The 14,833-nt window shown below is 47.7% G+C and overlaps 1 protein-coding gene across 1 annotated transcript in view; it reads right to left on the bottom strand.

Annotated features, from left to right (window-relative positions):
- PLXNA2 (plexin A2) overlaps positions 1 to 14,833 on the bottom strand; it is a 324,134-nt gene that overhangs the window by 57,295 nt on the left and 252,006 nt on the right. The window contains exons 15-17 of the mRNA XM_054026508.1: positions 9,652 to 9,788; positions 5,090 to 5,257; positions 2,051 to 2,144 (exon numbers count right to left, since the gene is read on the bottom strand). Coding sequence (XP_053882483.1) covers positions 2,051 to 2,144; positions 5,090 to 5,257; positions 9,652 to 9,788 — 399 coding nt within the window. The remainder of the gene's footprint in view (positions 1 to 2,050; positions 2,145 to 5,089; positions 5,258 to 9,651; positions 9,789 to 14,833) is intronic.

The raw sequence follows: 14,833 nt of genomic DNA, 5'->3' as shown, positions 1-14,833 counted from the left end.
GGTTGGTGTGACCTGCATGGTGCAGCTCCCTGCCTTCCTTTGTCCCCAGCAGTCTTTTCCCCTTGAACCATCCCATGTGACTGGAATGCAAATCTTTCATTTCATACGGTGGAAGGCATCTTAGCAGGGAAGCAGCCTCTCAACTTATCTCGTGACTTGATCATTGCAGCAAAAGGGAAAAAGCAGCTTGAAAGCTTTTTGTTCAGTGGCGGATTCCCTCCTTCCCCCCCCGGCTCCCTTGTGTGCTTGCTGGGCCCAGAGCTGCTATGATAGGAGCTGTATTTATGGCGCGACCGATACAGAGGGACTACTAAAAAAAAAAAAAAAACCAACAAACCCCAAGCTGGCAATTTCTCATTGCAAACCTAGCTGTGGGCCTGCACAAAAGGAGCAAGGCAAACTGAGCCTCTGCAGAGCAGCTGGGAATTAATATCTGTTCTGTCTCCCCCCTGAAACATGCCTGCAGAGATGAGTCCTGATGAGCCCGCATGGCTGCTGCCTGCTGGGAGGAAGAAGGGCTCTCAGGCTGGTGTACGGGGCTCCTGAGAGCATGGAAAAACCGAGGGCGATTTCCAAAAGAAAATGAATTTGCAAGGCCCCGGGGAGGAATTAGACATTGATCTTGAGGAGATGGACCAGATGACCTAATAGGGCTCTTCCATGTCTAGCTTCTGAGACTTCCTGGCAGTTCTGTGCTGGCCCAGGGCAGCCCCTGTACCGTACAGCCACCCCTGGGTCACTGCAGAAGTCATTGCCCATTGTCTGTGTGTCAAACTCACTCTGTATACTCAGCGCCCTCCCCTGCTGTTGGTTTTTGTGCCTCTCGGATGATATATAGCTGGGCCTCACAATGACACAAGCGCCATGTGTCTCAACGATCCCCGACTCCCTGCTGCTTCCCATCACTATGGGCCTCCACGGCTTGAAATACTAACTCTTCCTCAGCAATCTCACCAACAATGCCCATTTGGAGCACCCGGTCCACCTTGCTCGTCATAGGGCCATTCAGTAGCACGGGGCTGAAGGCACCAACTGCAGAACTCCCAGGCCCATTGCTGACCTAGGGAGTAAGCAGTCAGGTGCAAAAAAATCCAAGCCAGGCCATGAAAGACAGCTTCCTCTCTTCAGGAGCTGCTGCCTAGGGGCCATGAGGGTCTACGCTGGGGGTGTGACTGTGGCAGCAAGCCAGATTTGCATGCATTCAGCCAGCCTGCTTGCCAGATGGGGAACTCCACTAAAGGGTTAAGTCAGTGCTAGCACCTGGGGTCCCCAGCTGGTAAATACAACAAACACTAGAGGGTAAAGTTGACCTGAGCACAGGCGCCCTCCCCCTAATGACAAACGAAAAGCTATATCAATTAATAACCTGTCCTGACCACTCTCTTTATTATAGCGGCACTGGGACAAAGCCTCCATCAGCACTTACGCTTTACAATTCACTATCTCAGGCATTTCTACCTTCCCTGTGCAAATGAGTTCATCGCTCAGATGCCCCAGTACACAGTATCTCAATCTCCGATCACAGCTCCTTTTAGAAATCCAGTTAAACAAAACAAGCCAACAATTCAGCTGGGACAGTTATAAATGGCAGATGCTTGAAAACACCTAAGAGGCCTTTCTGAGTTTGAGGTGCTTATATTTAATTAGAAAATTAGATCTGACGAGCGTTAACCAATACGATTCTTCCTGCTACCCAGCATTTATATAGTGCTGCCAACGTACATGGTGTTTCTCAAAAACGGAGGACGGATTGGATTGACTGTGGGTGGTTCTGAAAAGAATTCACAAAAAGCTATATAAAAATGTAAGATGCACATACGTTCCAGGTGCTTCCAAATGGGATGCAACAGCTGTGCCACTGAATGTATCAGACCAGAAAACACATGGACGGCTGAGCAGGCTGGACTGGTCGAGGCAGAATGCACCTGCGCTGTTGCCCAAGCTACTAACATCACGTTGGGTTCAACAGTTACTAGGAGGTAAAGGTGGGGCTACTTATCTCAAGAGGGCTAAAGGGGAAGCCAACTGCACTTTGATGACATCTACTTACATTGACAGACTCCTTGCCATTGTACTTCACACGGATCCTTGGCTCCTGAATCACATCCAGGTTGGACCCCGTGACTGTCAGAGGCGTGTGTCCGCTATAGAGAAGCATGAACACCAGATTAATGAGGTTTGGCGGGGAGAGCGGCAGCAGCATATAGTGACTGTGCTCCAACAACACAGAGGCTTGTTGATCTCAGAAAGGTGTTTTCTGTGGACTCTACAGGAACTAGGTGACACAGGGGATTAATACACTATCGCTCTGTCTCTGGGGAGGGATGTCTCTCAAGTTAATTGGATTTTCTGGTCTTGACTGTCCCCCAGTGGAGAGTCACCTCCTACATAACACTTCAAGGCTCGGCACAAACAAAAGCAGCAGGATGAAAAAATAAACAATCAGGACCAAATAAATAAAGACGGTAGATTAGTCACAGTGTTTAACGATTTATACAGTGAGCCTTCTAAGTAACAGGGTGCTGCACGATGAATGGCATGGGCTATGAAGGGATTGTTATTTCTCCCACTTCCAGATCGCAGCCACCTCTGGGGTTGGGCACAGCACAGACACCACACACCACATGTAGCAGAGGCTTGGCAGGACAGGGATGACAAATAACCTGTCTGGTTAGCCACATGGGAATGTAGGGAAGCAGAATGTCATGAGCCAGGTTAGAATATGGCCATGATTCTGGTGCTAATACCTCCAAACTTTTGCAAAAAGCACCATGGGATCTTTTACTCTTTGGTTTTCCTTCTGCTTTATTTGCTGGAGAGCACCTCCAGTAGCCCAGCACCCCCACCTTTCTAAAGGAAATACCAGCTATGTCTCTTTTAGCATCTTTACCAGTGATTCAAATGAGCCTACAAAACCCCTCTCACGCAAGACACCAACTCACCCTTGATTTCAGGCTGCAGGGAGGACATCACTTTTAACCCGCCTTGGTCTTTTTCCACAGGAGACACTTATTTCTCCCACTGGCCATTTTTTTTTTTTAAATAATGGAATGTGAAATTAATGGCCCTGTTTCATCCCTTGTGCAGATTCATGGCGTTACACCGGGGATGAATTTGGCCTAGCTTTTTAACACTCCACACGTCAGAGTGACGCTGCAGCACCTGCCATCCTGTCCCTAGCAGTGAATCTTGGATAAAACAGAGCATTTTGATTAGCATCAGCTTTTTTTTTTGTTTGGTTGCTGCTGTTTTTTGTTTCATTCCAGACTCTCCAGAGCTACAAGACGGAGACTTTAATGAGCAATTGTGCACTTTGTCAGCAGATGGGAGTGATCTTGGGGCTTTATTTGCTCTCCCAGAATCTCTGCACAGATTGAGACTGTTGTGATTGCCTTGGTAATTACAATTGGTTTAATAACTCTGGACCTGATTTTCCATCTCAGGAAATGTGGATGCTGTAGATGTTTGGCAAGGACTGATTCAGGACCCTGCGTGGGAGACATGGTATTCCAAATAGGCTTTCTTTTGTCCTTACCTGGTATATCCTGAGAGAGGAGACTGAAGGCATGTCTACACTGCAATGTAAGCCCACGGTTCAAACTCAGGCTCATGCCTAATCCCCCTTCCATTTATACACACATTGCGCTAACCCAGGGATCGGACCCTGGGTCCCAAGGGGATGGAGGGTCTGAGCCTGAGTCAAGCTGGGACCCAGGGTTCAAGCCTGTTGCTTTGCAGTGTACCTGCAGTCCCACTTGACTCATGCTGTGGGAGTCCACCAAAAATAACTCTCAGTCCCATGGGCTGACTTTCTTTGTCCTCTGGACAGTCAAGTTTGGAGGACAGTCAAGTTTTCCTGCACTGAGCCACAAACAAAGGGCTAGAGCATCCACATTTTGGGAGGGTGCGAGGAAGTCTGGATATGGGTGGTTGGACTCAGGCCTGCATAATGCAGTTGTAGATGTTGGTGCCCCAGGTTTGGACCCAGGGTTCAACAATTCCTAACCTGGGGTTACAAATGAGTGTAGACGCTCAAGCCCTAGGTTAATTTGAGTACTACTAACACTGGACTTACAATGAAGTGTAGACATACCCGAGGTGTTTTTAAAAGGGTTTTCTGAGCCTCTGCAGCCACCGTACAAGGATGCAGCTTCTAGCCCTCACCCTGAAGCTGAGCATCTCTAACACCCAGTGACTTTCAAGAGAGGGGAGGGTGCTCAGCTCCTTGCAGGATCAAGCCTGAAATAGCAATGTCTTCAATACTGACACAGGTGAAATAAGCCCTGGGTCACCTGACTCCAGCTGGCTGTTGACAAAGGCAGCCAAACAAGCGAAGAGAATTCAAAAAGTATTCTCCCCAAGGGGGTACGTTCTAGGACTCTGAGCCCTGAACCATGTTTTCTAGTAGGTGAGGGACCAGGAAGGAGCATAATAATTTTTCAAGTTAGTGTGGATTCCATGGCATGAGAGTTTCCAGTATGATTCCTAACAGGGATGGAGAGCAAAGCAGGTCACATAAAGGACAAAACAATGCTGCTGCCTAAAATGCAATCAGAGCGGGTTTGCAAAAGATAAGGTTCCTCTCCTTTATATGTTGTTTTTTTTTTGCTGTACATGAGCACATCTGAATTCAGGTAAGCACTAGAGATGGATCCCAACCAGAACACTGGATTGCAGCTTGCGCAGAGTATGGGGTAAATTTGGCTTGGGGATCATCTCTATGTTTGCAAACTTATCCAAACAGCCGATGTCTGCAGGAATAGGCTGGCAACTGCATGGGGGGCGGGGTAGTCCTTCTCTACACTTCCTGCTTCCAGGTGAACCAGGACCCTGGTAGGAAAGGCCTCCTGCATGGTATTTCAACATTGCCTGCCTCTGGGCGGAATATGGGGAAGAGGGAATGAAAAATAATGGAATATCTTAAAAAACACTCCCCTTTGAGTCCAGGGTGAAGGCCTAGACCAGTTCCCATAGAATCCAACCAGCTTGCACATCTCTAGTTCTGTTATATCTGGTGAGTTAGCTTCTGTGCCATGCACTCGCTCCCACTGGGGAAGGAGATGTGAAGAAGCTGTGAGACTCTTGTTACCTGGCTATGCTCCACTCAGGTTCGATGCGCTGTACTCTGGGGTCATCAATGTATTCAAATTCCAGAGTGCTCTCTAACTGCGCCCGGTCCACACTGACAGAGACATGGATGGGGCCCAAGCCATGTGCTGACGGAGCAGAGACACACACAATCTCATTCATGGACCTCCTGTGAAAAAGAAACCAGAGAGCCATTAGCCAGAGAGTATCCGTGCTACAGGAATGGGAACCCTCTTACGTTTCCATAGTGCCGCTCCTCCAAGGGAAGGCTCTACATCCACTGCAATCACGACTCCTACCACAAATGCAGCCGTTTCTGGGGTGGGATGTGGCAGCTGTTAATAGCCCAATAGCAATGCTGCCCACCAGTTTAGGACAGGAAGTGAATAATGTGCTTTCCAAGTGGGGAGGCAGGTGCTCTGGACACTGAGAATTCATTATCACCACAAAGGAGCAATGAAGTCTCCATGCAAGTGGAGACCCCTCCTGCCTATCCGAAGAGAAAGTCAGACTCCCTGAAATTACTCTTTGTGCCAAGTGGCAGCCTCCCACATCCCTCTGTGAACCTGCTGCCTTCTGCTGGGCATGTGAAAGCAGATGGCTGTTTTCCAAGTGAGATTTGTATGCTTATTCAAAAGCCAAATCCTTCCCCCCCGCCCCATGGCACACATGGACCTTGAAAAGCAGCCAGTCTCAACCTGAGAAGGGCCGGGCAGAACTAGAACAATATCATTACTCTCTTTGCAGCTTTGTTTTCCTATCTCCCATGTGGAACTGGGAATGAACCTCAGGACTTGATGCCTGGTGGTTGGACAGACCAGACCATCTGCTTCCCTAAGAGCCCCAAAGAACTGCTACGTGGGCTGCTTAGCAACATGCTTAAACAACAGAAAGGGATCTGTTCGTGGTGAGAGTAGGGGAATGAGAGTCAGAACACCTTGAGTTCGTCTCTCAACTCTGCTACTGATTCACTCTGTGACTTTGGGCAAGTCACTTACCATCTCTGTGTCTCAATTCGTTCATTTCTGAGACAGGTCTAATAACACTTGTGTAGTTTAAGAGGCTAGGGTCTACACTAAGGGAGGGGGTCGATTTAAGATACGCAAATTCAGCTACGTGAATAGCGTAGTTGAATTCGGCGTATCCTATTCGACTTACCCCGCTGTGAGGATGGTGGCAAATCGACCGCTGCGGCTCCCCCGTCAATGACACTTACTCCTCCTGAAGAGGTGGGAGTACGCACGTCGATTCGGGGGTCGATTTATCCGTCTAGATGAGACGCGATAAATCGATTTCTGAGAGATCGATTTCTACCCGCCGATCCAGGCAGGTAGTGTAGACTAGCCCTAAGTGTACAGTGATGTTAGTGTTGGCATGAAAGATGCCAGACTGACAGCCCTGGAGATCGAATCCTGTATTTATCCACAGATGGCATTGATAGTGGTAGGACAAATTTGTGTCTCAACTCTGACCTGGAGAGAGGAGAGGACAAGGCAGGCTCTATGGCCCATTTAGTCCTGGGCCTGATGCTGGGAATGGCAACAAGGGGAAGGAGACACTTAGTGCCAATCACAACAGAGCTACTTGAAAAAAAGACTTTAAATCATTTGGATTAAATTTGGTTTGGAACCTTGTCTCCCACTGTCTCTTCCATCTTCCTTTTAACCCTTTCCTCCCATCTCCTCACTCTTCCAACTTGATCTATTTTAACAGAGAATACATTCTTCACTGTGTGTGTGTGTGTGTGTGTGTGTGTGTGTGGGAGGGGGGGGGAAATGACTTGCAGGGCCTGTGTGGGGAGTGGTGGGCAAGAGCAATAATTCTTTGCCAACCGTCGTTGCGACAACTTGATTCTGTGAAAAGGAGCCCTCTTTTCATTCCTTTCCTCCACTCATCTCACACATTCTGGGAATGGCACCCCAGATAGTCACACAGCCAGCATTGTTCAGAAAGCACTCACTGCTCTTTCAGCTGCCTTTTATCTCCCACATCCCCTCATCCCAGTGGCCTTGCATTGGTGCAGACGCTCTAGTGTGCCGGAGATCAGAATTCACAGAGCCCTGCTTAGTCCTTCCATGAGATTCAAAGTGACGCATCACTGCTGGCAGAGTCACTCTGAGCTCCCTGTGATCAGTTAATTAGCTTTCTGTGCTATTATTATGTCGTCATGGTGAATCTACCCACTCTTCCAAGAGACGGGAGAATGGCGGAAGCTGTAATTAGAGGGAATCTCATTAGAAACTGCTTCATCTAATCAGGCTCTCCCTCACCTCTACAACAATTCGAGTTCATTGCCACAAAGCAGGCCAAGGACAATACGGACCACAGTGTGCCACTGCATGGCAAGATGGTGTAATTTATATACTGCTGTTTGCTGTGTTTAAGTTGCTGCTTGTCTGATGTAATTAGAACATGCAGATAATTTAAAGCGTGGCAGGATTTTGCAGGTCAGTATCTGCAGGTGGCCTGGAAATAATCATATAGTTAAGGGATTAGAGTATGAGGCTAATTCTGCCCTTGAATGCACACATGCCAGTTCCTCTGATTTCAAATGCAGCGTGTGCATCTGAGGATGCAATCTGGCCCTATGTTTGGGTAGAAGAGGAACTGATGATAAATAAATGATCATGTTTGACCTTTAGGGAGGAGCTCACTTACACAGGATGATCTCAAAGTGTTTTATACTCCACGCAGGGCCAGCTCCAGGCACCAGCAAACCAAGCAGGTGCTTGGGGCGGCACATTTTCAGGGGCGGCATTCCAGCCAGCCTTTTTTTTTTTTTTTTTTTTTTGCGCTTGGGCGGCAAAAGCCTAGAGCCAGCCCTGGCAGCAGCAGCGCGTCCTGCATGGGGGGTGCCCTGGGGCCGCTGTGGTTCGTGTCAGGGAGCAGCGCCTGCACCTTATGGCCGGGCGGGCTCCGAGTGCGGGACACTCGGGCTGGGGGCTGCCCCTCGGGGCACACGGAGCCGCCTGAAGGTGCCGCAGGGCAGCCGGCCCCCCAGCGCTGCAGCCGGGGCTAGGCGAAGCGGCCAGAGCCGCCCAGGGACTGCGGCAGAGAGGCCAGGAGCAGCAGCAGGAGCGGGGTCATAGAGGGTGGGGTGCTGCCGTGCGGGGCTCCGCTCCCTCTGGGGCTTCCCTGTCCCAGCTCCTCAGCCCTGCTGAGGCGTGGCCCGGGAGCCCCACTGCTTACCCCAACCCTGCCAGTGCTGGAACGGCTGGAGGCGAGGGGGGAGCGGGCGGAGTCAGCGCTGGTGGGGGGAAGCCCAGCACTGGAGCGGCAGGGGGTGCAGGTGGGGTGGGAGAGCCCAGAGTTGGGGTGGCAGGGGGTACGGGTGGGGGGGGAGCCCAGGGCTGGGGTGGGGGGCAGCCAAAATTTTTTTTGTTTGGGGCGGTAAAAAACCTAGAGCCGGCCCTGACCCCATGAAGTGTGGTACTCTAGATAAGCAATAGTGTTATCCATTATAGAGATGGGGAAACCGAGGCACAGAGAAGGTGACTCTCCTAAGGTCAGGATGAATCAGCAGAACTGGGAACAGATGTCAACAGTCCTGATAAAAAGCACCATTCTAAACACTCAGCCACAATCTCTCTGAGATGTGCTGTCCAATATGGAAAGAGGTGGGTTATTGGACTATACTGCCCCTTGTTCTAATCTGGCCTGGCAGGAAGTAGGATATTGGATTAGAGTTTATATCTAAGCTCTATGGGGCAGGGACTGTTCCTTCCTACGTGTGATTGCACAATGGGACCCTGACCCTGACCAGGGCCTTTGAGTGAACAATACGAATAATAATAATAGACAGACGCTTGCTTTCTGCTGGTACAGCCGGCGGTGGAGCACTGCCCTAGATGGACCCTTGTGCTCCCTCAGTGGGCGCAGAAGGGACACATCCCCACTGCCCTGGAGGAGCCTCTAAGCGGATGAGCTCCTTCATCAGGTGGCATTTGTGGGCAGTTGGCCTGATTTCATGACCCCAAACAGAACATTTTCCTGAAAGAGCAGATTCTTCCTCCGTTCCCCCCTCTCTCACCCTATAATCTTATACACCCTGGGTGGAATATTCAAAAGCACTCAGCGTTGGACTGACTCGTCTCCCAGTGGGGTTAGTCAGTCTAATGCTGAGCACTTCTGAAAATCCTACCTGTGCTGTACAAGAGATATGAAGAGCATGTCCCGTTCCAGTGCATATATATTCCATGTACACTATGCAGTCATGTATGCAGCGCCTGCTGTTGTCGTATGGAATGGATAGTATGTTTGGGCGGGATTACAGCTGCTCAGGACGGACTGGCTTGAGGACTATTAAAAGGGATTCTACAATTGCTGTGATGTTTGTTTGGGATTTTTGGAGGGGACATCATTTTAATATGCAAATCACGTAAGGGGATAAAATTAATATACATCGAATCAACTCATTGCAATGGCAGAGTCAGCCGCTCTCACGGACAAGATGACATCATGGGATTAATGAGAGGACGGGAGTTTGCAGCTTGGAATAGTTTAGAAGCTGCACTAGGGTGGGGTGAAGGGATCACAACACAGACACGCTCTGCCCCTTCTTACCCATAGAATTCGCAGGTCTGGTTTCCCAGGAACACAGACACGCTGCTGCCGGCACCCAGGTAGTGGCCACTGATGGTCATCATGGTCCCTCCAGACTCTGGGCCACGGCTAGGGCTCAGGGAGCTCACCGCTGGCTCCTTGAGAAGGAAAGGAAAGAAGAAGGTCACTGCTTTTGTCTGCTGGGATCAAGCCAGGATCAGATCATGCCTGAGGGAATATTGAGGCACATCAGAGAGAGTCTCCTTATTCTCAGTTCATAGGCCTGGTGCCACAGCGGCCCTGAGTAGCTGGGAATAGCATATGCAGGGAAACTCACCTCAGCCTTCACAACCCAATTCAGCCGCCAAATTCTAACAAGTCTCAACTGAGCATGTCCAAACTAGGATTTTTTTTTCAAAGGTTTATAACTCAGCTAAATATGGATGTTTTTCCCCCACAGAGAAACAGCAAAAGGCAAACTCCTAACAGGGCAACCTTCCTGCCAAATGTCAAGTCTTTACTCCAGATGGTTAGGATTTGGCAACGTTATAATCAACAGAAAACAGAGTCTTATAATGGGAAGTGTTGGGCAACCTTAACTATATGCAGCACTATCAGCTCTGTCCATAATACACACAAACCAATAACGAGAATATTGTGGTTGGAGGGTCTATCTCCCATCAGTGACAGAAAGAGTTATCTGGGCATCCCTGGGAGTTTACAGTCCTATATCCTCTTTGACATCACTGTTTCTGTTGTAACAATGCCAGTTTTTATACTGCTTGCATCAGTGAAGGCTACTTATTCCTTTTAAGAGAATCTGCAGAAAGCAGGTACTTTTTTGTTTTCAATCAATGGATATAACCAAATTTTTTCACTAATGCTTCCACATTACCACTTGATGACTCATCTGCAAACTGGCAGCATCCCATCTCCAATCCCTGGGTACTACCTGCTTCATAGTAGAGTCAGCACATTGAGTTGGTGCTGTTTTCTCCATTGCTTTCAAACCTCAGCATATGCTTACAGGTATCAAAGGAATTGACAGACTGGATTAGACCAGCAATCTATCTAGGGCAGTATCCTGGCTCTGAAAATGGTTGGTAGTGGATGGTCCATTGGGAAGCACAAGGAACCTCAGAATGGACAAATATGGAATAACATGCCAAGAGAGGAAGACTTCTTCTCAAGCAGTTCATGGTTGGCTTCTCTCTCTGACCCAATTTTATCTTATCTAATGACAACACCAATACAATATGGTTTGAATATTAAAAACAACATGATGTTTATCAGTGGATTATAAACCTGAACCTCGGATACAGCAAAGAGAAGCAATTCAGAACTGAATGGACATGCCAGCAGTTAAGCAATTGTTTAAATTTCCAAATTCAGAGTGGCTTTCAGTTAAACTTTCATGGACAGTCCCAGAACTTAACTGAGCTAAAACTTGACTGGCAAATTAATACGGACCTGTAAGGATACACTGTTCCATGCTGATAGCAAGATCAACTTCCTAGAATAGTACAGTAATGGTAGAATTAATTTGTCACTGGCTGATAAGAATTTTAATTATTGTAATTTGGGAATTATTATTTCTAGATAAAGTAAGCACTTTGTGTTGAATTCGTTCTGTTAAGCTTTTTAAGCACTACCATAAAACCACCTTTATTTTACTTTCTGCAATTTCTCTGTTTTTAATCTTTAAAATTCTCTTGATTAATAAAGCTTAAATTTAAGAACTCCTGAGTGGGTGTACTTTAGCTATACAACCCCAAATTCATGAAAAATTACTTATCCGGTGTGTGCTTTATATTCTAATTACTGTAATGTTCTCTCATTGTGGTCACTCTTCTACATATATAAACCCTTTATGAATCCTACCAAGCCCTTGGCATCAGTAAATTGTGGCAAGGAGTTCCACAGGCTAGCTATGCATTATGTTAAAAAAAAAAAATCCCTGAATCAGTTTTAAATGGGTCACCTTTTAATTGTTTTGGGTGTTGCCTTGTTCAAGCATTACAAGACAGGGTAAAAGGTGTCTTTGAAAATTCAGGAAGCTTCCAAGAGGTAGCACCCTGAACAGAGTGTAGACTCTACCTTCAAAAGGTCATTCTCTTAAACAAATGAAAGGGGGAAGAGCAGGTGCTAGGGACATTAAAAAAAAAATTCTATAACCTCCCCCAGCCAAAATACCAGGGCTGCAATTAGGCAACCAAATAGGATTTCCCCATTTCTATCTTGTATCATTCTATGTAAATTATGGCAGATTTACAGATAGGCTCCACCTCTCCAGGTAAAATGGGCATCACTAAGTTGACAGCATAGATCCTGCAGCATATCAGTCCCCTAATGAGCTCATTAAGGCATGAACCCTCTCAGAGTCGGAACAGAACTCTGTTTTAAGGTACCAATCAATTTTATTACTGTATTTAACAGAGTTTGTGGCTGTGCAATGGGGTGGAAAAAAACCCCAAATAGCAAAAGGAAATTATTTACTTGAAGGTTTTGATGCCTGAGAAAAAGAAATGATAATAAAGGAAGTGCTGGAAAAAAAGGGACAATGCAAGGAGCAATAATGCTCAGCATATGTTTAACAGGTTGCTGCAAGGTATTACTCCAAGATTAATTTTTGCAATTACTTTCTGCTGGGCCCTGGTTATTATTTAACCCAAACCACAAGAGAGTTCCTTCTGTAGGGCTAGGAAATTTTCCTTTAAAAACTGGCAATCTGAGAAAGACCAATAAGACGCCCATTGCCTGTTACACTGGAAACTGGAATATTCAGGATAACCCAAAGAACTGCCCAGGGGCAGGGATCTGCATGGCTAAGGAGAATGGGAAAAGGACACAGGGCTTTTCACTTCAAGGCTATCAAATCATCCAGCCCAGGTCCCTGATACAGAATACTATCTGGTGGCAGGGGCGGCTCTATGTGTTTTGCTGCCCCAAGCACAGCAGTCAGGTGGCTTTCGGCGGTGCGCCTGCGGGTGGTCTGCTGGTCACGCCAATTTGGTGGCGTTTCTGCGGGAGGTCCGCCGGTCCCGCGGCTTTGGCGTACCCGCTGCCGAATTGCTACCGAATCCGCGGGACCGGCGGACCTCCCGCAGGCATGCTGCCAAAGGCAGACTGACTGCTGCCCTCACAGGGACCGGCAGGCCGCCCCCCGCAGCTTGCCGCCCCAGGCACATGCTAGCTGCTCTGGTGCCTGGAGCCGCCCCTGCTGGTGGCTGTTAGTGGCCTGTGGGAAGGGTGTCAGCTCTATTCCCAGTAGGCTGGTGTCCACATCACAGCAACTACTGCCACACCTGGCAATACGCGAGACCTGTTGTTGGCAGTCACAGGAGAGAGGCCAAGGACTCAGTGGGCAATGGAGACTGAACTTCCCTCTCAGCCTTAGAGCTCGTGCCTCTAGGTTCCGCCGCACCGTTGGGAAAGGTTGTGTTGGTGCATCTCATGTTACAAGTGCCCTGTGCATATACAGTAGGCTTAGCTGACCCCAGCTGAGAGCTTGGCTCCCTTCATTAGCAACATATTCATACAAAATTTAATCAGGTAATGGGCAAATGTGTTTAAAGCCCGTCTTTATTCAGTAAAGGGCTTAAGCACAAGCTTAAATTTTAACATATGCTTAAGTGCTTTGCTGAACTGGAGCCTTGAATTCAAGTTTCCCTGTCTATAAAGTGGAGGATTTTAAAATGTGCTTCTTTTGATAGAATGGAACCCTGATTTTATCATCACAACACTAAAGACATGTGTTGTGTTTTTAAAGTTTGTAAACATGGACTGATGAGTTTTAATTAACATTTGTGAAGTGCTTTAAGACCCTCAGGTAACAGGTGCTACAGGAACGGAGCAGACTGCCCTCCTCCTCATTGCCTTCTCTGGTTACACTGATGTTCAGACTCTCTCCTTCACCAGGCCAGTAGCACATTAATATTTTGCACCAGTGCAACGTGGTTGAATAAATACAATCCATGGCAATGTGGTGCTCATAACACTGACAGATAGCAGGAGCTGGCCTCATTTATCTATCAATTAGTTTACAAATTGTGGACAATTGGTAAGTGCTAGCATTTCGCTGCATGCACAGATTCCACTCAGCATAAAATCAATGTGGTTGGATAAAGTGCCCTGTGAAGGCAAAAATGGAGATACAAAAAGCCCCAGCTGTGTCTCGCAAGTTTATGAATCAAAAGGCTGCTAATTAAATAAAGGAAAGACGCAATGATCACTCAACAAACGGAAATCCACTACCCCAAAGAGCAGCTCTTGATTAAGTGCATGGATGGAATCGACACTGAATTAGCATCCTAAGAGGAAGTCATTCGATATCGGGATGCAGAATTACTCCATTCCCAAGGTAGGCTGCAGGAGAAATTTAAATATGTAGAGACCGACAGTAAGTCAGATATGTTTAGTATTCATGTGCGAATGATAAAAAATGACTCGGTCGGGCCTTCAGTATCTTAGTTTGACAAAGGTGATCCCTGGGTGGTCCCCAGGTAGTGATCAACAGCTTGATGTCTAGTTGGCAGCCGGTATCAAGCAGAGTACCCCAGGGGTTGGTCCTGGGGCCGGTCCTGTTCAACATCTTTATTAATGATCTGGATGATAGGATGGATTGCACCCTCAGCAAGTTTGCAGATGACACTAAGCTGGGGGGAGAGGTAGATATGCTGGAGGGAGGGATAGGGTCCAGAGTGATCTAGACAAATTGGAGGATTGGGCCAAAAGAAATTTGATGAGGTTCAACAAGGACAAGTGCAGAGTCCTGCACTTAGGATGAAAGAATCCCATGTACAGCTACAGGCTGGGGACCGACTGGCTAAGCAGCAGTTCTGCAGAAAAAAACCTTGGGATTACAGTGGATGAGAAGCTGGATATGAGTCAGCAGTGTGCCCTTGTTGCCAAGAAGGCTAATGGCATATTGGGCTGCATTAGTAGGAGCATTGCCAGCAGATCGAGGGAAGTGATTATTCCCCTCTATTCAGCACTGGTGAGGCCACATCTGGAGTACTGCGTCTAGTTTTAGGCCCCCCTGCTACAGAAAGGATGTGGACAAATTGGAGAGAGGTCCAGCAGAGGGCAATGAAATTGATCAAGGGGCTAGGGCACATGACTTGTGAGGAGAGGCTGAGGGAACTGGGGATATTTAGTCTGCAGAAGAGAAGAGTGAGTGGGTATTTGACAGCAGCCTTCAACT

This window comes from Malaclemys terrapin, chromosome 4 (genome assembly GCF_027887155.1).
Source record: "Malaclemys terrapin pileata isolate rMalTer1 chromosome 4, rMalTer1.hap1, whole genome shotgun sequence".
NCBI lineage: Eukaryota > Metazoa > Chordata > Testudines > Emydidae > Malaclemys > Malaclemys terrapin.
Note: the sequence above shows the minus strand (reverse complement) of the source record. Positions and strands in the feature narration are given on the sequence as shown.